At 52.1% G+C, this 23,871-nt stretch overlaps 1 protein-coding gene across 1 annotated transcript in view; it reads left to right on the forward strand.

Moving 5' to 3' along the window:
- Positions 1–625: 625 nt before the first annotated feature.
- The window catches only part of PREX1 (phosphatidylinositol-3,4,5-trisphosphate dependent Rac exchange factor 1), a 181,275-nt gene continuing 158,029 nt past the window's right edge, over positions 626–23,871 (forward strand). Inside the window, exon 1 of the mRNA XM_055438670.2 lies at positions 626–985. Coding sequence (XP_055294645.2) covers positions 773–985 — 213 coding nt within the window. The 5' untranslated portion in view covers positions 626–772. The remainder of the gene's footprint in view (positions 986–23,871) is intronic.

The raw sequence follows: 23,871 nt of genomic DNA on the forward strand, positions 1-23,871 counted from the left end.
GAGCCGAGCCGCGCGTCTTCCTTCCCAAGGTCGTGGGAGCGCCCGAGGGCACCCAGCTGGGCGCCCCAAAGGCAGCGGGCAAGCTTGGCCGCCTTCGGGGGCCGCTAGGGGTGCGCGCGGCGAGGCGAGGCGAGGCGGGCTTGCTCCCGAGCGGCCCCGCCGCCAGCCTCCCCAGTCGGGTGTTGACTCAGCGGGAGCGGCGGCCTGCCCTGCGCGCGCCTGCTGCGCGCGGCGGGGGTCGCGTGTGTCGGGGTGGGAGTGGCGTAGCCCGCGGCGGGCGGGGAGCCGGGCGCCACGCGTCCGGCGCGGAGCTGGGGAGCCGGCCGCGTTGCTTCGGCGCCTCAAGGCTCCGCGGGGCCCCGAGCGGAAGACTCTCGCCCGAGAAGCCCGGTCGTCCGGCTCGCAGCGAGCCGAGCTTCCGACGTAGCCGCGCCGCGCCTGCAGGGGGACCGGGGCGCGCGCGGAGCGCCTGTGCGGCCGCGGCGCGGCGTGGCACTTGGCCGACGCTCCCTGGGCGGCGGGGCCCGCCGTCCCGGAGCCCCGAGGGCCGGCCCCCTCCCGCCCCTAGTCCGGCCTCCGCGCGCTGCCTCCGCCCCCGGCCCCGGCCGCCCGCCCCCAGGCCCGCCCGCCCGCCGCGCCATGCGCCGGGCCCGCCGCTGAGCCCGGCCCGCCGGCGCGCCCCGTCCGGGATGGGGCGCCTGGACGCCTGAGTCGCCGCTCTGCGCGACCTCCGCGCCGGGGGAAGGAGCTGGTGCCGCGCGGCCGCGCTAGGATGGAGGTGTCCGGCGGCCGCGATCCCGGTGGCGACGGGGCTGGGGACAGTGCCCCGCCGGACCCCCTGGCTCACGGCGCCGCTGCGCCCAACTCCGGCCCCTGTGCAGCCGCCCGGGAGTCGGAGCGCCAGCTGCGCCTCCGCCTCTGTGTCCTTAACGAGATCTTGGGCACCGAGAGGGACTACGTGGGCACCTTGCGCTTCTTGCAGTCGGTGAGTGTCGCCCCCGGGGGAGCGCGGGGACAGTCTCCGCTCCGGCCTCCAGCCCCGCCGCGGAGCTCGGGGGTGGTGGGGTGCTCCGGCGTGGGCCCCCACAACCTGTGGCCACGGTCCCCGGGGAGGGGGTCGCGAGGATCGCCTCAGAGGCATCCCGCGGGGCGCGCAGAGCGGTTGGGGTGATCGGGCTGCTCCGGAGCTGGGCTGTCGCCTCTCTTGCTGGCCCGCGGTGCAGCCCCAACCCAGGGTCTCCTGCACTCCGTGCACCGCCCCCCCGCCCCATTCGCTGCCCTTTTGCCTTTTTCTATCCCCCGCCCGTTTCAAATAGTTTTTAAATTAGTTAAATCCGTGAGGCAGTCTCTGGGACCCAGGCGCCGAGAGCTCGGGCTCCTGCGTTTTTGCGCCCCCCCCCCCCCACCGCGCCCCGGGGATTTCTTTGCCACCTAATGCACCACGGACTACTCATCTAGGACGGACCCTGGAAATCCTCGAGCCCAGCATCCCTGCGCGCCCCGCACAGTTGGGTAAAACCCAAAGCCCGGAGTAGGAACAGAGGTCGTCAAACCGCCCCCCCCGGGGTAGGACCCCTCTTTCCCACGCACACACAGTTGCTGGGGCTGGGGGACAGTGGGTTTCGAACTTACGGCTCGCCAGTTCCATCCCATCCCCCTCACCCCCCACCTCAAGTTGCCAAACCACTGGCATCAGATTCTGTAAAATAACTGAGCGCTTATTATGTGCCAGGCGCCTACGTGTGTCCTGAGAAGGCTGGACCTTCCCAAGTGGCCCACGAAGTAGGGACGAATACCTCCCTCATTTTTCAGATGGGAGAATTTATCTCCAGAGGGTCTGAGTAACTTGCCCAGAATCAGACAGCTGTTGGGGATACCGAATTTTGAACCGGGGCAGTCTCCGGCAGTGCTCCAAGCCCCTGTTCTGTGCTGTATTTCTTTTTTTTTGGTGGTGTTTCTTCTCTTTCTTCTTCTTTTTTTTTGTCTGTGAGAGGGAGGAAGGGGCCACTTCCCTACCGTCCTAGGAAGTGAGAACAGTGACTGGGGGTGGAGGGGGTGGGTCTGAGGCAGCCTGGCTGGAAGTTAGGAGACTGGCAGGGCTTTAATCTCCCAGCCTCCTGCTGGGACCTCATTTACTCCCTTCTCTGCTCTAGGAAGTCTTTTAATCCTGGTGCAGGAAGGGCTGGGGGGCAGTGGGGGCAGTTGGTGGTTCCTTCAGAAACCCCAGAGCCAGGCCCTGCAGTTCCCAGTCTCCCGGGGAAAGAGGGAGGCTCTGGCATCCTCTGGGATCCCCTGTGGCTTAGGGGTGCAGCCGAGGCTGTGTGAGGTCTGAGTTTTAACTCCAGGAGGATGGAGCCGTCTCTCTGTGAAAGGAGGTGTGTGTGTGTGTCTCTGTGTGTGTTGAGGGGGTGGTGGTGGAGAGTTGTGCAGAGGCACTGAAAACCTTTTGGCTAAAGGACCCTTCTAGAAAAGCCTGTGAGAATGAAGCAGGATTGGCATTTCTTTCCCATCCCTCCCTCTCTCACAGAAAAAAAGAAAAAAAAAAAAAAAGAATCTGCTCAGTGTGAAGCTGGCAGTTTGTGAATTAAAGATGTAGGCAGCCCTGGTGTTTCTGAGCAATGTCAGCTTCCAGGGAACTCCTCACTTCTCCTTCTGAGCCACTCCCTGCCTCTTGGTCTGGAAGGGAAAAAGCAAAGACAAGCCAGTTTTTACATTAATGGGGAAGAAAAGATACCTCGTACTCCCACATCCTTGCGCTGGATGGTGTGGTGCCTTTCGGAAGAGATAGGAGATGGTGTTTGGGTTCATTGTGGTTTTAAATTGTCCACGTGTAGAGTCCGAGGAAGCTGAAATAATGGAAATTGATTAGAATCAACCATTCTTATTAAAAAAGAACAGGAAAAAGATAAAAGACTTCTACACTTCCATATCATCTCCTTGACACTTTGAATCTGCTGAATTCATCCTTTTTCTTTCTTTTGGACTGTCCTGTCTGTTTTGAGGTGAGCTGGTTCTGACTTTGACATCTTGGATCACTCTTGCACCTGTCCGGGCCTCAGTTTGTCTGCTTGTAGAGGCAGGGCGGTGTCGGGGTGGGGGGTGCGGGAAGCCAGGCTTTCTTTCTGCCTTGTCCTTTTGGGTGTCTCCAAGCCTGTGCCAGCAAACGGACTGATTGTGTAACTTGACAGCCGTACCTCAGTTGTGAGCTGCAGGAGACCTCTCTTGTTTTGCTTTATCAGAAAGGGTCCCTAAACAACCCAAGGTCTTTCAGTTTTGAAAACCCAGGGCTTGGAGCTTCACAAACTGCTAATTACCAAGGCTTTCCATGGCAGCCAGGCTGGCAGCCTGCAGGTTGTGAATCTCTCTTGTCTTCCAACTCCCTGCTCCCAGCCTTTATGTGATACTTACTGAGGGACTGTTCCTGCTTGGAAGAAATATTGGGTAATCCTTCCTTGCTTTTAATTCCATGTGGCAGAGGCAGGTCTCGCAGGGCTGCCCTGGCCTCCTTGAATCCCTTGTTTTAAGGTCCCTTTGCCAGTAGAAATGAAGCCTCAGTAGAAAAGACTGAGCATTATGGGAAATGCAGAAAAACCAGGTCTAAAGTTCCTGTGCTAGAGGAAGGCATGTTCTAGCCAAGGGTGGCAATATATGAGTGTTTCCAGAAATCCAAGTGTGAGGTTGAGCTTTGGAGCCAGACTGCTGGGGGTCAGGTCCTTGGGCTCTGTGACCTTAGGCAAGTGGCTTGACCTTTCTAAGCCTCACGTTCCTCATCTGTAAATGGAGAATGATAGTACATGTTATAGGGTTTTGAAGAGGATAAGTGAATTATATTAATATATATAAAGCACTTAGAACAGTGCCTAGCAGGTTGTAAGGCAATTCTAAATATGAGTTATTTTAATAATTGTTATATGGTACTTAAAGATTACAGGTGATTAGGATTGTAGGATTCTAGTAGCCAGCAAGCAGTAGTCAGGGAGGGCTGCCTGGAGGAAGTGAGATCTGAGTCATTACTGAAAGGAGGACAGGAACTCTGGGTGAATTTCCTTTTGACCATCTACATTCCAGAACTAGTGGTTTTGTTTGGTTCTGGGTTTGAGGTCTCTCAGGTTCCTCCAGAATCTCCCCATCTTTCCTTCCCTCCTTCAGGAGCTGGATTGCACTTCCTCCCTTATCTCCAGTGGGGCCTGATGACTTTGGTGCCATATTCTCTGTGTGTTTATTGAAGAGTCATGGGAAGGGAAGGACAGCCCTCTCGTATTGATGTTGGATCTCTCTTGGAGGACCCCCTAGAGGTGGCAGGAGAAGATGCCTCGGGTTTTGAGAACCTTGGATCTCAACCTTTAGAAGCCCTGACTGTGTTCGGTGCACTGTGTATACTCTTGGGCTGTGTTAATAATGGTGATGACAATGACTTTACTGCCTGCATTACTATGTAGGGGCTGACACTGATTCATCGGTTACCCTTCTATCCATTCGTTTGATCTTTCCCGCACCCCTGTGAAGGGAGTGCTGCCTTGTCCCCGTTGGCAGATGAGGAAGCTGAGGCAAAGATAGTTTAAGTGAGCTGTCTGGTTCATGTAGACAGCTGCCTACCCTGGAACTCATGTTTGCAGCCACTTCACAGACTGCCTCTGGCTTATAAAGGGCTTGGCTCCTGACTTATGGAGGTGGCAGAACTGGGATTTGAACCCAGGTCTGTGTGACTCTTTCCCTCTGCCTGGGCTTCCTCTGGTTACTTCCCCTCTGTGACTCCTGTCTCTTCCGCAGAACGGGCACAGCTTAGAAGGATGGAAATGCCAGGCTGCTGGCTTCCTCCTCTGGAGGAGGGTGGGGCTCTGGAGCCAGGCTGCTGGTGTTCACACCCTGGCTTTACTCCACGCTGCCTGTAGGTGGCCGTGGGCAGGTCACCAGCCTGCTCCGTGTCTCAGTTTCCCCATCTGCAAAATGGGCACAGTATAGCAGCTGCTGCATCATAGAGGAAAGTTTGCATTTCCAGTGAGCCTGAGGTTATCACTGTTACCACTGTACCAGGCACACAGTAGGTGCCCAGAATGCTCTGGTAGCTTTTTGAGGGTATGCGCAGCATTGGGGGGCAGAAGAGTTGGTCTTCTTGGGGCTCAAACTCTTCCCCCTTTAAGAGAGGCTGGGTGATCCTTGAACCCAATTCGCCTCATGTTTAGATTGGTTTGGGGTCTCCACCTACAAGTCAGGGAGGCTGCCTTTGGGGACAGCTGCCACTGGGTTCCCTGAAGGATGTGTCATCCAGCCTGGGTGGATGGGCAGACAGACTCCTGTGTCGGGGGTGGTCAGCAGACCCCTGAAGGGCTCCCCTTGGCTCTCTGATGAGAGAAAGGGCTCCCCATTCCTCCATGATGCAGTAGCTGCTATACTGTGCCCATTATACAGATGGGGAAACTGAGGCACAGAGCAGGCTGGTGACCTGCCCTGGGCCACCTACAGGCAGTGTGGAGTAAAGCCAGGATTTGAATACCAGGACAGGACAAAGATGGGTCACTCTCAGACACCCAGAGGGTCTTCCTGAACTGGCTGGGCCGGGGTCACTGAGGAACAGTAGGCAGAGAACTCCCAGAATGCTTTCTGTGGTTCTGCTTTTTGGGGGTAGGAGACGAAAACTTTTCTTCTCATTGGAGCTCTGGTTGCCAAAACAAGAAACTGTGGTTTTGTGTTGTCACTATTTTTTTTTTTTTAAAGATTTTTGAACTCTTAGTCTGACACTAGGGAGCGATGCTGGGGAGTGGGGGCGGGGGGTGCCTTTTAAATTCTGCAGTCACAGAACGACCTGCCCAGTGACGTGGGGGGGGTTTCACAAGGTTGTGTTGTGCAAAGGAGGCTGCTCAGAAGTTCCGCCTTGGGAATATAAGTAATAACCATAATATGATATTCATTGTATGTATGACGTGACAGAAATTGGGAGAAAAGGATGGATAGATGTGTATCTTGTGAAGTAAGGCAAGCAGAGAGATAAAAAAAGGGAAAAAAGGTTCTAAGAAATGCTATTTGAAATGCCCTTTCCATGTAAAATTAGGCATATGTATGAGAATATATTTTTTACAACTCGCCAACAGAAGGAATGATTGTACTTTCAGCCTGATTATTAGTTGAATGCACAGCAATAGTAATAATAATTTTGCTAAGACGCACGTAGTGCTAGATGTTTGTAAGCCCCGGGAAAAGCATGCTCTGTGTATCAGCTCCAAAGTTACAGGTGTTATTGTGCTTCGTGTTCTACAAATGAAACAAAAGCACAGAGAGGTCAAGTCAGTTTCCCAGGGTCACACAGTTTGACGGAACTAGGATTCAAACCCAGGAAGTCTGAGTGCACAGTCCACGTTCTTTAACACTACCCTGACCTGCCCCAGCAGGGTGCTGTGCTCACGACCCACATTCCTGCCCTTGTGAGACCTCTGTGCTGCCCAAGTGGGCAAGAATTAAGCCCAGTGATCTGAATGATCTGAGCTTTAGGATGCGAGGGACCCAGGACCACTTTGTATTGGGTGAACGTCATCAGGAAGGCAGTGAAAAGTTTGTGATGATAAAAACCTTAGCATCAGCAGGAGTTAGGTGGGGCCCCTCTTTTGTGTATGGCAGACACAGCTACATACAGGTAAAGCCATAAAGAAATTAGACTGCTTTTTTCAGAGGTAGAGGGAGCATCTGCTGTGCATTCCAGTCCGTGTTCCAGGCCACAAGGATGCAGCCGCCAGTGGGGCAAACGTGGTCCTTGTCCTTCTGAGAAAGATGAGTCAACAGGGATGCTCGAACTCATGCATTTGAATGAGCGTGTTCTTCAAATAAACATCCCAGACATCCGCTCACTATTATTCCAGTGTTTGCTCGTGTAACTGTTGCTCTGTCACTTTAAGAAGAGATGGAGGGGGTTAGTGTCCCTGGCTTTTGGAGGCTTCAAGGGCACCACTTTCTTCGAGAGTGGCCCTTTTATCAGGCCAGTGAGCAGAAGAGCTGTTGGACTCAGGGCCGCACCCTCAGGTTAAGAAACCCACATCCTCTCTGCTTTACAACCGGCCCTCTCTTAAAGCTTTTGTGAAAGTTGAGTCTTTGAAGTAGGCCGTGCCTCGCTGTGGAACTTCACCTCCCAGAGTTTTGTGCTTTCTCTTCTCCAACAGACATGGTTCTCTGGCTGGAACCCTAGTGGAAAGTGGGTAACCAGAGTTTGCTGTCCCTCTGGCTTTGTTTCGAAGGCACCAGGGGAGGTCAGAGCTGGTTCCTGCCCCAGAATTTAGGAGACATAGAACTTGGGAGCAAGCCAGGGGTGGAGGGAGGGTCTGAATCTTCTTGTTTTGCAGGTGAGGCCCCCAGAGGGACCCCCTGTAGAAGTTGCATCCCCCAGAGAGAGGTGAGCCCTGGTCAAGGGTGGTGACTGCTGCTGGTCGGGGTTCCATCCTGAGAGTTCTGGGGAGAGAAGGCTTGGGGCCCTTCTCTGGGGACTTGTGTTTTAGTCCAGATCAACTGTCCCCCTTAAACAGTTTCTACAAGGGGCGTTTCCAGCCCTAGTAACTGATTTGGGGTGAATCCCTTCATCTTTCAGCCTTTGGCATTATTGACACATTGGGCAGGATTATTCTTTGTTTGTGGGGATGTCCTATGTATTGCAGGATTTCAGAAGCATCCTCGGCCGCCACCTACTAGATTCCAGTAGTGTCCCCTTCCCCCTGTTGGGGAGATCAGAAGTGTGTCCAAACATTGTCATGTGTTCCCTGGGGGCAAAATAGCCCCTGGCAGGGAATCACTGGCTGAAACCTCCTTTGAACACCAGCTCTGCTTTTGGCCCATTTGCAGGCAATTACATGTGTAGTGTTGATATGTGTGTGTGTGTGTGTGTTTGAATGTGTATGTGTTTACATAAATGGTGTGGTACGATTTGTATTTTTCACTCTGCAGTGTGTCTTGGGTTCACAGTTAAGGGCACAGACTCTGGAGACAAACAGCCTGTGTGTGAAACGCAGCTCTGCCCCCGTGTGACCTTGGATGAGTCGTTTTGCTTCTGTGAGCCCTGGTTTCCTCATCTGTAAGATGGTTGTAGTCCCCCAAGGGTGGCTGCAAGGATCGAGTGTAGTCACTCACACACCTGGTACAGCTGGGTCCGGGGCAAGATCAGTCTCCCTGAAGTACGTGCTACAGAAGGAAGCCCCGAGGAAGGAGGGAAGCCCTCCAGACTCCCAGACGAGTCTGGATTTTTAGGTTTATTTTTATTTTCTCGACTCTTTGAGGGCCAGAAGGGAATCTGCCTGTCCGTCCCTCTTCTGTCGTGTGGTCAGACATACAATCTGTGTTTACCCGCCCGGTTCCTTCCCCAGGGTGGAACTGGCAACTGATCCCTTGGTTCTGGGCCAGGAGAGGTGGGGCTATTTCAGGCTGGCTGGCCTAGGGCCACTGAAGGTTGGTAGAGGCAGGTGGCCAGTTGCTGGGGAGGGTGGGTAGCTTCTGCAAGAAGCTGCTCCCAGGAGGAGTGAGGCCAGGGTCATCGTGGGGTGTAGGCAGTCAATGCTTTCATTCACAAATTCACTTCTTAAACAAACAGATGTTAAGCGCCTACTAAGTGTCAGACATATGCGCTAGATGTTGGCACATGGCCAGTCCAAGGTGGGCAAGGTTCTTGCCCTCGTGGAATCTTCACACAGTACAAAAAGAGATCGCTTGAGAAAGTGACGAGAGGTGTAATAATGATAAGATAATCCATTGAGGTCCTGCTGGGTGCCAGGTACTATATGAATTATCTCTTTGAGCCCTTGCAGCAACCCTTTGGAGTAGAGACTGTCATGATATCTATTTGGCTCCTGGGGAAATCAAGGCCCAGAGAGGCTGAGGAAATTGCTCAAGTCCACACAGTTTGGGGAGAAGGCAGTGGCAACCCACTCCAGTGTTCTTGCCTGGAGAATCCCAGGGACAGAGGAGCCTGGTGGGCTGCCCTCTGTGGGGTCGCACAGAGTCGGACATGACTGAAGCGACTCAGCAGCAGCATAGAGTTTGGAGTGGGTGCACCGAGGAGAGAGGAGCGTGGAGGTTCACTGGAGACGGAGGTGGTGTCACCTGTTGAGATGAGGTAGTCAAGGGAGGCCTCTCTGAAGAGGTGGCCGAGAAGGAGCCGCCGAGGAAGGAGCTGAGAGAAGCGTGCACCAGGTGGTGGGCACAGCATGTGCAAAGGCCCTGAGGCAGGGCCCGAGTCAGTTTGCTGAAGAGGAGGCGAGGTTGGCGTGGGCAGCAGGGCTTCTGGTGGCGTGAACCTCACGTGCACGGTGAGCCGTTTGGGCTTGAGTCTTAGCGGGATGAGGAGGCCCTGGGGTGTGGCAAGGTCCGACTGATGACCTGAAACTCAGGACTGCACGGCGCCCTTCCCAAGGTCCAGCAAACACCTCCTGCTTCCTGCCTAGGCACCCAGCCAGGAGGGAGGACCACATCTTCCCCTCCCATGGGCAGATGCCCCCTGTCTGTGCCCCGGCTGTCTAGTGACCTGGGTGATTTCTGTCCTCTGTCTGGGTGGGTGCTGTGAGCTGACCACACATGGAGAGGAGTTTGGGCCCCTCTTGGTGGCCTGGGAGTGGACAGGCTGCATTGGGAGGGCTGTTGAGGTGAGACAGGTCCCTGCTTCCCTGGAGGGAGGGGCACCCCATGTTTTCTGTTCAGGAAACTGATTTGCATGATTAAAAACTGTTTGGTGGCACCTCTGACTCCACCCTCCACTCACAGCCATCACGACAGCACTTAACCTGGTGTCAGCTTGCGTGTCTTTTTCATACCCACCTCACAGATAAGGAAAATGGAGTCATTGAGGGTAACTCGCCCGAGGCCCCACCATGGGGAGCTGGCCACTGCCTCCGCGGCTCTCATCCTCGCCTCCCGTGGTCTGCTCTCCACGCACAGCCCGAGGAGCCTACTTAGACTTGTCAGGTCGTGCTGCCGCCCCGTTCAAAGCCCTGCCGTGGCTGCCAGCGCCCTCAGTCAAAGCCAGTCAAAGCCTCAGGGTGGCCCAGGAGGTCCTGTATCACTTGCCCTGTCTCTTCTGCCCTCCGTCTCCGAGTCATCTGCTTTTTCATATGGTTTTTTTAGCATTGAGATATGATTCACACACCATACATTCTATCCTCTCAAGAGGACAGGTCAGTGGTTTGGGGTCTATTCACAGAGTTGTGCAATCATCGCTGCCATCTAATTCCGGAGTGTCCCGTTGCCCTCCCTTGCTCCCCTCCAGCCACACGGGGCCCTTTCTCAGGGCCCCAGGCGCGCTCCTGCATCAGGGTCTTCCCATTTGTTCTGTCTGGAGTGCACTTCCTCCAGGACCCCCATGGCTCACTCCTTCAGGCCTCTGCTTACACCTCATGGTCTTCGGAAGGGCTTTTCTGCCTAACCCCCCACTTCCTGTTTGAGATTGTACTCTGCCCCCACTTCCTGCTTCCTGTCTCCTTTTCCCTGGGTGGTCCTTTATTCACGCTCTTTCTCCAGCACCATAAACGGTGCCTGGCACTTAGTAGGTGCTCATTAAATATCTGTCAAGTGAAGAAAAGAAAACATCTCTGTACATACATACACATTTATTTATTTTTTGACTGCACTACGTGGGACTGAACCCACATCCTTGGTGGTGAAACTGTGTAGTCCTAATCATTGGACTACCAGGGAGTTCCCATATTTTTAAAATAATGTGATGGTCTTGATTTATATAAATGCTCAGTATTTTTGTGTGGACTTTTGTGCCCCGGGGTCTGGCCCAGCCTGGGTCTGAATTGTGTCTCTGCCCCTCAGTGACTCTGCGATCCTTGGCAAGGAGTTTCCCCTCTCTGGACCTCAGTTTCCTCATCTGTAAAATGGGTTGGGACACTTTGTTCAGTGTTGGCATATGGCCAGGCTCCAGTCAATGGTGGTAGTTATTTTATTAAAATTATTACTATGTTTTAGAATCTCAGTATTTCCCTTCATTTTGTTTAAGAACAGTTATGGGGTCTTGTCTTGAAAAACATGCCTCAGATCATTCTTGGGGCTTGAAATAAGCAACTGAATTCATTTTGGCCAGGTGGCCCCTTGCCCCGGACTCCCGGTGTCTGTACTCCTGTCTCTGAAGGCAGTTGGGAGCAAGGACATCTCTGGGATGACTGGCATTTGGAGCTAGAAGAGATTATTCATCTCTTCCCCAAAGAACCCACCCAAAGATAGAAAAAAAAATGGTCATCTTCTCAAAAACGCATGAAGGCCCTCCTGTTCTCCCACTCTGAAGTCTCTCCACGGACTTGAGTGGACACAGAATAAGCCATTTTCCACTTTCTGGGGGAGGCTGTTGTACGTTCTGCTTTCTTTGCATCCTCACAGTTGTGCAGATGAAGAAACTGAGGCGCAGAAATGTGAGCCCGCTTGCCCGAGATCGCAAGAGAGGGTGTATCCGTGGTCTATCGCTGTGTAACAAACTACCTCGCAGTTAGTGTTCTGAAGCAGCCCTATTGATGACCACCGTGCAGTTTCTGTGGTCAGAATTCTGGGCACTAGGTAACTGGGTTTTCTCCTCCAGGTCTCACACAGCTGCGGTCATGGTTTGGCTGGACTAGCGTCTTGTGTGAATCTTGGGGACCTCTGTTTAGCTTCTTGGGTGAATTTAGTTCCTTGCGGCCGTAGGACTGAGGTCCCCATGTTCTTTCTGGCTGTTTGCTGTGATGACTCTCACCTCCTCAGATCCTTGTCATGTGCTTTTTAAAAAAATCCGTTCTGGCAGTCTGTGCCTTTTAATTAGACTGTTTAGCTCATATACATTAATGCAGTTATTGACAGGGTTGGGTTTAGGTCTAACATCCTGCCTTTTCGTTGGATCTCCTTCCTCTCCTGTCCCCATTGTGCTGGAGGAAAGGGGAGCAGGAAATGCAGGCTGATTGAATCCAGACCCCTTGCTGTGGCTTACACGGCCTCTGAGGTCTGGACTCTGCTCACCACGCCAGCTTCATCTCCCTCTGCATTCATTATGTCCCGGATCCGTCCTCCGGCTTTCTGTTCTTGAACTTGCTAGGCTGGTTCCACCTTCTCTGCCTTTTCGTTTTGCTGTTCCTCTTGCCTGTAGCACCTCTAACTGTGCCGTGCAGGGGCCCTTCCCTCTCGTTTAGCTGTGTAACCCCAGTGTCACTTCCTCAGGGAGCCTTGAGTCCTGGTCTCTGTATCAACCACACCCATTTTCTTCGTGGTACCTGTCACTCCCTGAAATAGTCTGTTTACTTGATTAGCGTCTGTCTCCACCACTAAGATACAAGTCATACGAGGTCAGGGCCCCGGTCTGCTGTGTTCACTGACAGCCCTGCAGCGCCCAGCACATAATGGGTGCTCTGTTAATGCGGGTCTCGGGAGTGAGTGTGAGCGAAAGGGATTGGATGCGGTTTACTGTGTGGTGGAGGCTCTCCCGGGTCCTGCCACCAGGCCTTCTGGTTCCTTGACTTTGGGGAGCTTGGACCTCAGCGTGGGGAGTGCCTGCAGACTGGCGTCCTTGGCCTCTTGCCCTTACCGCACTGGGAGGGCTGAGGGAGCTCAGTGTGGTCCCAGCTGCCAGCTGATGGCAGACCAGGCTGTTGATTGGGTGGTTTGTTTTTTTTTTTTAAAGTTTATCAATTAAAAAAAAAATTACAATTTTTTTTTTTTTGTCTGCTGGGCCTTCGTTGCTGCATGCAGGGTTCCTCCAGTGGCGGTGAGTAGGGGCCACTCTTCCTTGTAGTGTGCAGGCTTCTCGTTTCAGTGGCTTCTCTTGCCATGGATCGTGGGCTCTAGACACAGGGGCTCGTGGCACGCAGGCTCAGGAGTTGCGGTTCGAGGGCTTAGGTGCCCCGCAGTGTGTGGAATCTTCCTGGAGAAGGGATCGAACCCGTGCCCCTGCATTGTCAGGCAGACTCTTATCCACTGTACCACCAGGGAAGTCCAACTGGGTGGTTTTTTAAGACTTATTTCCCCCTGATCAAAAAGGTCATAAATACAGTGGGCGTGTATGTGTCAAAAACACATTCTCTTACGTCCTTTTATTACAGACTCTCTCATATGGAACCAAGTATGGTCAAATGATGTTTTATGCATGTTCCTGGCTATATATGTCACACATTTCTGCACATGTTCAGAGGTCTAGATGTAAATCTCCAGCGTGCTGTATTTGTGGACATTTTAATTCACTTTTTCAAAGTGAATTTTTAGGTAACTTTTTATGTGACATTTAGAGAATAGAGAGCACCGCTTAGACCTTTGACCTAGGTTCACCAGTGTGTGTGTTTTAGAATTCTCCCGTCTTCTTTCCCTTCCCCACCGCTCCCACCTCCTACACACACATGCATGTACACGCGCGCACACACACACACACACACACACACACAGAGTTTTTATTACTTTGATCCATTTGAGAATAATTGCAGACATGATGCCCCTAAATAATCTCCTAAGAACAGGGACATTCTCTGCTATAACCACAATACGCTGAACAAAATCAGGAAACGTAACATTGATGGTAAATTATACACGCCACAATCTGTATTCAAATTTCACCTGTTTTTCCAGAAGTGTTCTTTATACTTCCCCGCGCCTCCTTCCCCGCCTCCGGAACCCAGTCCTGGATCGTGCATCGTGTTTAGTTGACTTCACTGGCGATGTTGACTGTGTGTGCCTTTTACCTCTTGTGTGGGTGGTAGAAACTCTCTGCTGAGATGTAGTTCTTCCACTTTTGTCCCCAGGCCACCACTTAGCAGCTCTGTGACCTTGGGCCTCAGTTTCTTTGGCTGTGAAATGGGGAGATCTCTTTTTCTCCCTTGCCCACATTTTATTGAGTGTCTGCTGTGCTCCTGGGTGTGTTGACACTGGGCGTTCAGCAGTCACAGGGTAGGCAGACATCTGGGTCGTCAGGTTGGTGGCTGAGGGGAGAGGATTTGGTGGAGTAAATACAGTAGTAGGTGCTGCACGTGGAGCTGGCTCCCGGGGACGCGCGCGTGGAGCTGGCTCCCGGGGACCCCCTCTTCGCATGGGCCGTTTTTGCTTTCACTTTGCTCGTTGTAGAACATTTGGAAAATGAAGACAAGCAAAGAGATCTCACCCTTCCATGACCTTTCGGAACATTTCCTGCTTGTTAAATAACAAGAGTGTTGTTTCGGCTGAGGTGTGATCACACCACACACATGACGTTATATTTTCTCTTGCCTTTTCCCTGCAGCTCCTGTGTCACTACTAAGCACAGTTCATCACTAAGCTTTCGATGGCTTCGTAGTGAAACATGGGTCTCTGGGTCCGCACTGTCCAAGTCGACTTGTCAGGAAACTGTTGACCGAAACCGCCCACCTTGGCCAGGCCCACTTGCCTGAGTTGTCTCACAACAGGAGGTCCCGATAAGGAACTTGGTGCTGCTGCTGAAAACTGACTGGGAGCATTCGGGAGGGGTCAGAAGAGGGAGGAGGGAGAGGACCAACCTCCCAGAATCCTTTGTGTTGGTTCCATCTTGGCTGAGCAATGCATGTGCCACCAGGAAGGACCCTGAATCAGACTATGGGCCGAACAAGATGATCGGCCAGAGACAAGCCAGAAAAGAACCCCGTTCCCTTAAAACCCGAGACTGTGAGCTATGTGGCAGAGCAGTTCTCCTGGGCTCCCTTACCCTGCTGCTCTCCTCCTGGGCACCCCCTTCCAATAAAGTCTCTTGCTTTATCAGCACGTGTGTCTCCTCGGACAGTTCATTTCTGAGTGTTAGACAAGAGCCCACTCTCGGGCCCTGGAAGGGGCTTTTCCTTCCTGCCTCAGAATCCTGGTTACTTACCCACTGTGTAATGGTGGGCAAATTGCTTTACCTGGGCACGCTTCATTCTGAAACTAGTGTCCAGCCCTTAGACTGATGGGGAATTATATGAATTAGGACCTGTCATGCTCTCAAAGCAATGCCTTCAGTTCAGTTCAGTTCAGTCGCTCAGTCGTGTCCGACTCTTAGCAACCCCGTGAACCACATCACGCCAGGCCTCCCTGTCCATCACCAACTCCCGGAGTTCACTCAAACTCATGTCCATCGAGTCGGTGATGCCATCCAGCCACCTCATTCTCTGTTGTCCCCGTCTCCTCCTACCCCCAATCGCTCCCAGCATCAGAGTCTTTTCAATGCCTGGCACATGGTAAATGCTTGGTATATATTAGCTATAGTTATAATAATTATTATAATAACATAATGTAAAAATATAGTATATTATAATAACACAATGTAATAATATAGTATGTTATAATAACATAATGTAATGATATACTAATAAAATTATTATTATCATTTAACCATCCCTTTTATATTGAGTATTTACATAGATTTCAGCTTTTCACAATTATAGACCATATGTGTCTTTGTTCAAGCTGCCAGTTCAGTAACTGGGAGCTAAAGAAACTTTGGTTTAGGGCTTTGTGGTCTTTACCAACCCAGAGAAATCACTGACACCTGGAATCCTAGAATTGTCAGAGCTAGGAGAGACCATGACGTTATCTCAGCCAATTGTGTCATATTTCCAGATGGGGAAACTGAGGCACAAAACTGTTCAGTGAGTTAGTTGGTTCAGGCTTACCAACTGAGTTTGTGGCTGAGGTGGAACTTGAAATTGAAAGCAGAACCCCAGGATTGTTCTGCTTTTGTCCAACATCTCAGATGCTTGGAGGACAGAGAGGGAGGGTTTAAGTTGTGTCCAGATGAGCTGGAGGAATCCTGTGTGCCCAGAGGTTTCCTGTGTCTTTGGGAAACTTTATTTTCAGATCCTTTGACTTCAGTGGCCATAAACGATGTGTGTGTGTGTGTGTGTGTCTGTCTTTCTATCATTCATTAGTCATGGGTCTATAGCACCATGAGTTCCAAACTGGGGGTCCTCAGGCCAGCGCAGGCCTGTGCAGTGTATAAATTTTTTTTTTATTGGTTGCCAGCATTTCTTGAAAAATTAAGAAATTTCATATAAAGATCTTTATTTCTGAGTTCTTACCTGTCCGCATTAAGCTTGCGTGCCTACAAGCAAACACTTGCCTGGAGCTGAACAGCAACTGCCTTCTTTAGAGAGGACTTGCAGTCTGTAGTTTGCCACAGTCCCTACCCTTCCCTAACGTCCCCGACATTGAAACCCAACGTTGGTTGCCATTTACCATTGTGCTTGCTCTGCTGGACTTAAAAAACAGACTAGAGGACATTGGAATAGTTCTTCTAACCCTTGTTTCTATCAGACGGAAAACTGAAAGCCAGACCAAGAGAGTTCCATGTTCTTTTCTGTTTGTTGTTTGGAGATTTTGTTGGCTTCTTGGTTTTTGGTCGTGTTGGGCTTTCTGTGGTTGTGGTGAGTGGGGCTGCTCTCCAGGTATGATGTGCTGGCTTCTCTTGCTGCGGAGCTGGGCTCTAGAGTGTACAGGCTTCAGTAGTTGCGGTGCATGGGCTTAGTTGCCTCACAGCACGTGGGATCTTCCCGGACCAGAGATCGAACCTGTGTCTCCTGCATTGGCAGGCGCGTTCTTAACCCCTGAGCCGCCAGGGAGGTGTGAGAGTTACATGTTTTAAGAAACAAAGGTGGCCAGATTTCCCTTTGGAAGGAGGATGGATTTCCTTTGAAAGGATTACTAACACCTTTAGTAAGCAAAAAAAGTGCTTTTTTTGTCCAAGGGTTGTGACTCTCATCGTCATCACGGAGGATACCCATCCAGCCCCAGCCCCAGCCCCTTCCATTCAGGCAGCCGAGTTTGAGATGCATCTTGTAGTTTGTGGGTGGTCCCTCTATTCTCTGATGTGAGCGGCGGGGGAGAAGGTGGTTCTCTCTTGGAGAGGGTGATTCTCTTACCCCGGCTTCCACTTCCTGTGGCTGTGGGCAGGCACTGTCCTTTCTTTTCTGCAGCCTCAGCTGTCGAACTGGAGTTTCCCACATTCATCTGCCCTGCTTCCTGAATCTTGTTCTGTGCTTGGGCTCCTTTGGCAGATTCCGGCTGCACATCCCAGAGGGGACACCGTGGGCTCCTCTGTGGGTGTTCCTTAGTTGCCATCGGGGGTCTCCGCTTGGACTTGAGGACCCCGATACCTTCCCAGTCAGGCTTGGCGTCTTCCTCCTCTCGTGCAGCCCCGTGGAGTTTCTCTCCCCTGCTTTGTTTCTCCAAAATCTAGAAGGTTTTGAAACAGCAACAATAAAAGAGCAGCAAGTGCTGGTTCTCAGGCTTCTTTGGTTGCAAGTGACAGAAAACCCAGCTTAAACTGCCTTCAGCACAGACCGGACTTGCTTGGTTTGTGTTAGGGGAGGGTCCGGCTGCTCAAGTGGGGTGAGTGGGCTCTGATTGGGTGTCTTGAGTCACGTGCCCGGTCCAGACCCTGTCACTGAGGCTGACTGGCCAGGTCTGGGTGAGGGGCCCACCTGCATCCCATGCCCGTGGAGGAGCTGTGAGTCCTGGAAGACAGACTCCAGGGCCCTGGGACCGGGAGAAGGGGAGGGCTGCCAGCTGAGAGCATCTCTTCTCTGTGCTGGTACCGTCATCCTGGATTGGAAGCCTTTGCCTTTCCCCGAGTCTTGGGTCCTAGGGAAGCTCTGTTGTCACTGGGGCTGCCCACACTGCCCAGTGGCGTTTCCACATCCTACCTTCAAAGCCTTGCTCATATCCTGCTTCCTGAAAAGACCTTCCCTGACCATTCTGGCTCTTGCCATGGGTCTAATAATAGCATCAGCATCCACATGTATGTGATGTCCTCAGTGGACAAGTCTCAAGCAACACAGCCTCCCAGGAATCTCATGGAGAAGCCATTCCTGTGTTACCTATTTTATCCACGAGGAAACAGAGGCTCAGAGAGGTGCAGCACCCAGAAAGGCTTCAGGGTCACACAGCATCCTTCTCTCTCATTGGAGGCTCCCGTGTTTGTGTTTTGTTTTCTCTGAGGCCATACAACCTGGATTTGAATCCCTGGTGGCTCAGTGGTAAAGAATCTGCCTGCAATGCAGGAGTCCCGGGTTCTATCCCTGGGTCAGGAAGATCCCCTGGAGGAGGGCATGACAACCCACTTCAGTATTCTTGCCTGGAGAATCCCATGGACAGAGGAGGCTGGTGGGCTACAGTCCATGGGATCACAAAGAGTCGGACAGGACTGAGTGACTATACTTTCACACTTTTCTGCCTCTTTAGGAAAATGGCTTAACCTCTGTATCCGGGGAAGAACATTCTAGGCACAGGGAATAGCAAGTGCAAAAGCCCTGAGGCAGGGGTGTGTTTCAGGAACAGAAAGGAGGCAGTGAGCCAGGTGAAGAATGAATTGGAAGTGAAGTCAGGGAGGTAACAGTACGAGTGGAGAGGCTGGTGGGCAGATTGTGGGCTGTTGTAAGGACTTTGCGTTTGACTTTGGGAGAGGGGGAAGCCCTTGGAGCTTTTGAACAAAGGAGGGACAGAATCTCGCGTAGTGTCCCAGGATCCATTTGGTTACCAGGGGAGAATGGACTGTAGGGGGCGGCATGAGGCAGAGGGCGGAGGCTGCATAGTAGTAGCCAGGGTGGAACAACACGACAGCCCAGGTCTGGGGTGTTCTGCAGGTGGTTGGAAGTTAGTTATTTGCTGCTCCTTTGTGATCCTGGGTTGTTCTTTAGCTGTGTGACCTTGGGTCCTGACTTTAATTTCTTTGAGCCTCAGTTTTCTCATCTGTAAAATGGGGTTAATGGTGTTACTTCTCTTACCAGGCTGTGGGTATGAATTGCATGCAATGATAAATGTAAAGGGCTTTCCGGAATGCCTGACACACACTCAGCAAATATTTGTGGAATAAACCAGTGAGTGAACGACAGGGAGTTTGGGGCTGCTCCAGCTCTGCCCAAGGCAGCATATACCCCTGAGGTTAGCCCCAGAGTGGGAAGCATCCCGCCCTGCCACCCCCAACTCCACCCTCCTCCTTCTGACACACGGAGATTTGAATGAACAGAACCCAGAATGTTCTGGCAACAGTCATTCCCTCTTTCCTAGTGACAAAGATATCTTTGTTATGCCTGGGTGGGAAATCCATCTTCGAAATGAGGATGGTGCAGGCTCAGGGGGCAGCTTGCAAGGATGGGGAGGGACTTGGGAGGAAGACATCTCAGGGCCCCATGGAGGGACAACCTGCTCCCCCACAATCATGTAGCCTCATGTGGGTCAGAATTCTTTTGAATTGGTAGTGTTTTGTGGAATGAGAACTATGTGGAGCCACATTTTTGCTCAGTGACCATATCAATCAACATTACCTTCTGTAGCATTACCATTCTCTGTCTCTCACACACAGAAAAAGTCATAATACCCTGTGCTGGTGTGCTTGTTTGGAAAGGGACAGTTCCGTAATTCCTGTCAAGAGTATTAATGCTGCTATCTTTTGGGAAGAACAGTCTGGCCATGTTTTCTTCTTTGTTCATTTATTTTCCTTCCAATGTCATTGAGATATAATTCAATGAAATTGGAAGGAAAATAAATCAGTGGACGAAATGGTTGGATGGCATCACCAACTCAATGGACATGAGTTTGAGTCGGCTCTGGGAGATGGTGAAGGACAGGGAAGCCCGGCATGCTGCAGCTCATGGGTTCGCAAAGGGTCGGACACGACTGAGCAACTGAACAACACATGATTCACAGACAGTACTGTGTAAGTTTAAGGTGCACGGCATAATGATTTGATGTACATCGTGCAATGATGATCCCACTAAGTTTAGTTGACTATCCATCAGCTTGTATAGCTACAACATAAAAGATTTTTTTCTCTGTGATGTGAACTCTTAGGATTTAATCTCTTAACCATTTTCCTATATAACATACAGCAATTTAATGATATTTATCATGATGTAAGTCTGGCAATGTTTTTAAAATTCAAAAACCATGGTAACCTTTGACTCAGTTTCTTTGGGAATCTCTCCTATAGAGCCGAGAAGAAGCAGAATGTAAAGATGTAAGTTAGAAAGTTGTTTGTTCCAGTTTTATGGTGGCCCTCCCCCACAGAATGGAAACCACTTGGATATTTGTTCACAGAGAGAAGGCAGAGGTTATCACTTATCATGGTTGCGGTGTCAGGCAGCTGTTTAAAGGAATGAAATTGATCTCCTCACTTGACGTGAAGGGCTGAACATGCTGTGCTCTTAAGTGAAAAAGGTTAAGGTCAAGCGTAGAGGGTGATCCCAGTTTTGTAGGAAAAAAAACCAACAGCCAAAAAAGACCCTCTGGATGGGTATTTACGACTGTTGAGAAGGGCACTGTAGGATGCACCCCAGGTGGCCTTGGGCTGAGACTGGGGAGGGTTTCAGAGAGAGAGATCTCATCTTTGTATTTTTTGCATTGTTTCACTAGTTATAATTAATGCATTATTTTTCAAATTAAGATAAACCGATGATGAAAAAAAAGACAGTTGCTGGCTTCTCACCCATGGGTGGTAGACCTGTATATAATATTGGTTCATATAAAGCCTCTCATAGTCCTTTGAGAATCAGAATAATGGGATGGGTGAATAAGATTCTGAATCCAGGCCCATTAAGTTAAATCTGGGCCCCAGACTTGACCAGTGGACAAAGATCTTCGTCCTTGAGGAGCTGACATCCTGGGCAGCATAGAACTGTGCCTGGAACAGGGGTTCCCAAAGGAGGGCACTTTTTGCCCTTCCCCCTGCCCCCCCTACCCCAGCCCGGGACATTGGGCAAAGCTGCAGATGTTTTTAGTCGTCAAAAGTGCAGAGGAAGGATGCATGTGGTGGGCGGAAGCCAAGGATGTTGCTAAATGTCCTACAATGCCTTAGGACCGCCCCCGTGACATGAGTGATCTGGTCCCAAATATCAGTAGTGCCGCGGCTGAGAACGGGGGCTAGATCAGTGACATACAGTAAGAGCTCAACAAATATTAGCTGCTGTGATGAAAAGATGGCAGCAGCATGTCTTTGCTTGCCGCTCATCCTGGAGACAAGGAAGTTGGGGCTCGGAGAGGTGTCGAGATGGGAGCATGCCCCATCCCTGGGCGGAGGCTGTGGGCTCAGGACTGGCCTGCGTGTCCGAGAAGTGGGGAGAGCCTGCCTCTGGGGAGACTCTGGAGACCCTGGCCTGAATTTGGTGCTGGCCACCCCTCCTGCCCCCCAGCTCGGTGCCAGCCCTGTCGTCTGCCAGTCGCCACCATGCCTCTAGCCAGGATATGTTCTCAGCCCCCTCCCCGTGTGTCAGTCTTTGTTGCGTCCTCTGCGCCGGCAGCCCCGGAAGGCAGGGTGAGGGGGGCGTCCTCTTTATTTCTGCTCACGAGAAGCTGAGTTTGGCAGCAGCACGTGGTGTCAACAGCCAGGGGCCCGATTCGGGCAGCTCCGCCAGCTGACAGCCTTTGGATTCCCTGGCATCAGCCTTGTCGCTCTCCGAGCCTCGGTTTGTCACCTTGGTGATGGGGTGGGGCTGGGGGTGGATGCAGGTGAGATGCTGTATGTGCGGCTCCTTTGTCCACTCCAGGTCTTTCCAGAGGGCGGAGCTGACGTCACTATTCCTCTCCATCATGGCTTTCCCCCAGCACGGGGGTGGGGTGGGAGCCCCGGGGGCTAGGGGGTGGGGCGGCTCCTTCACTTTCTCCCTCTGTCACGTCTTCATCACTCCGTGATCGAGTTTGTCTTTTCAGCCACCTTCCTGCCATCCGTTTGCTGACATTTCCCACATGTTTCCTAGTCTGCCCTCTGCCCTGACCTCCCAGCATCTGTATGTATCCGGTGACGATGGCAACTCTCCTTGGGTGTCTAATGGGCATTGCCAACTCCTGATCTGTACCAGCTCACTCTGCTCACGGCCCCTCCTGTCTGAGTAATGGTGTCTCCATCCTTCCACCTGCCCAGACACATCCCTGCGACCATCTTGATGCTGCTCTTCCTCTTATATCCTGCATCTAAACGATCAGAAAATCCTGTAGGCTTCACTTTTAATGAGCATCCAGAATTTGGCCACTCCTTACCCCTCCGCGGCTGCTGCCGTGGTGTTAGCCACCATCGTTTCTTCCTGGGACTGTTGCGGTCACCTCCTCCCTGGTCCCTTGCTTCTGCCCTTGCCCCTGACAGGTGGGTCTCCACACACACCCTCTAAGTCAGGTCACGTTCCTCCTCTGCCTAAAACCCTCCCAGGGCTCCCCCCTCACTTGTGGTCAGTGTCAAGACCCTGATGATGACTGAGGAGGCCCTTCAGCGTCTGGTTTGCCTGTTCCTTGTGTCTGTCTCTCTGACTTCATCTCCAGACATAGCCGACATATTCCTGCCCCAGGGCCTTTGCACTTACTGTCTGCTTGCTCTAGAACACTCCCCAGGTTTCCATATGGTCTCTGCTTAGTACTATGGTTCCTCAGTGCATCCTTCCCAGACCTTCCCGCCTGGACGCATCCCTCCTCCTCAGGGTCCCTCATCACCCTTCTCCGTTGCAGTTAGACCTTACTCACTTGTTTAATAATTGTCTGCCCTCCCCGCACTAGAGTTTAAACTCTCGGAGGGCAGGGATTTTTGTCCCTCCTGTTTCCTGCTGCTTCCAGACCTAGAACAAAGTCTGGCACACATTGGGTGCTCATTGAATGTTTGTGGGGTGAAGGAAAAGCCATCCGTTCATTGTCCTGTGTCTCTTGAGATTATATTGTGTGTGAGGCTTTCTTCTGGGCATCAGAGACAGAATTAAGTCAAACAATGGTTTGTGTCCTCAAGGAGCTCCAGTCCAGGTGAGAGAAAGGGCACACAGTAATGACACTACCAGTTGTTAAGTGCTTTAGCAGATATGTTAGGACTCTTCGGGTTGTGAATGACAGAAATTTCAAGTCAGTGTCTTAAGGATTAAAAAAGGCTGCTATGGGCTCAGTTGACTCAGGGTTAATGGCTTCAGGCATAGCTGGATCCAGGTGTTCCCCAGCCTGACCCCTGGGACATGTTCCCCTCTGTAAACAAAGTATTGTCTATCTAGGAGCCCAGAACTCTGAATGCTTGGCTTGGGTCACACGTTCATCCTTATCAATGGAGATGAAGGGTCAACTCTTCCACAGGTGCTTGTACCCAGAGGTTCAGGGTTGACTTGCAGGAGGTCACATCTCCGGGAGCTACAGAAAGGGTGGATTTCACGTAGATTCTGAGTGGTTTTGGGGATGTGTGGCCCTGTCTGTTGCGGGCGGCTGGGAGACAGAGATGGGGGTACTGCAGGCATCCCGGTGGCGGGCCCCCTGCCTCTCCCTGCACTCAGCTCCTTCGCCTGCTTGGCCCCTGCGTTATAAACACTCCCGGCTCCGCCACTCTGCTGCCCTCCCCTCCCTGTATCACAAAGGGGCTCCAGATGGTGCGACTCTCGGGGAGTCTGCCACCCAAATCTGTTGGGCTCGTATTCCCCTTCTCCCTCCCCAGCTGCATATGCCGGTCTAGGCGTCTCGGATCCTGTTTCAGGCCCGAGGGAGGAAGGCTGCTCTGGGACCCTGGATGGGCCTTGCTGCTGTTTCTGACCAGTGGCACTGGGAGGCTACTTTTTGTGTGAGGGTGACTTCACAGGCCTGCGCTGGGCCTTTCAGTTTCCAAGGCCGCCCTGAGCCAGACATGCCTACTACTGCCTGCTTATCCTGGGGTCTAAACCGGGATGTGTCAAGGTTTACTATACATAGGAACTGCCTGGGTTTGATCTAATTAGAATGCAGAATCAGCAGGCCCTGGGGGTGCGGCCTGCGATGCTGCGTTTGTAACAGGCTCCTAGGAGATGAGACGCCCATGCTGCTGGTCTGGGGACCACACTCTGAGGGGCGAGGGTCTAATGCACTTTCTTTTCCTCGGATCGTTCCCCCACCTCCCCCGGCAGGGTTGCTGCCCCCATTGGTCTCTGCACCCTATGTCTTCTCTTGGAGCCCTTGTCCCATAGGGAATGGGTGATCTGCTGTGTCAGATGCACT

Source organism: Moschus berezovskii, chromosome 15 (genome assembly GCF_049115385.1).
Source record: "Moschus berezovskii isolate FMDL1 chromosome 15, NW_MosBer_1.0, whole genome shotgun sequence".
NCBI lineage: Eukaryota > Metazoa > Chordata > Mammalia > Artiodactyla > Moschidae > Moschus > Moschus berezovskii.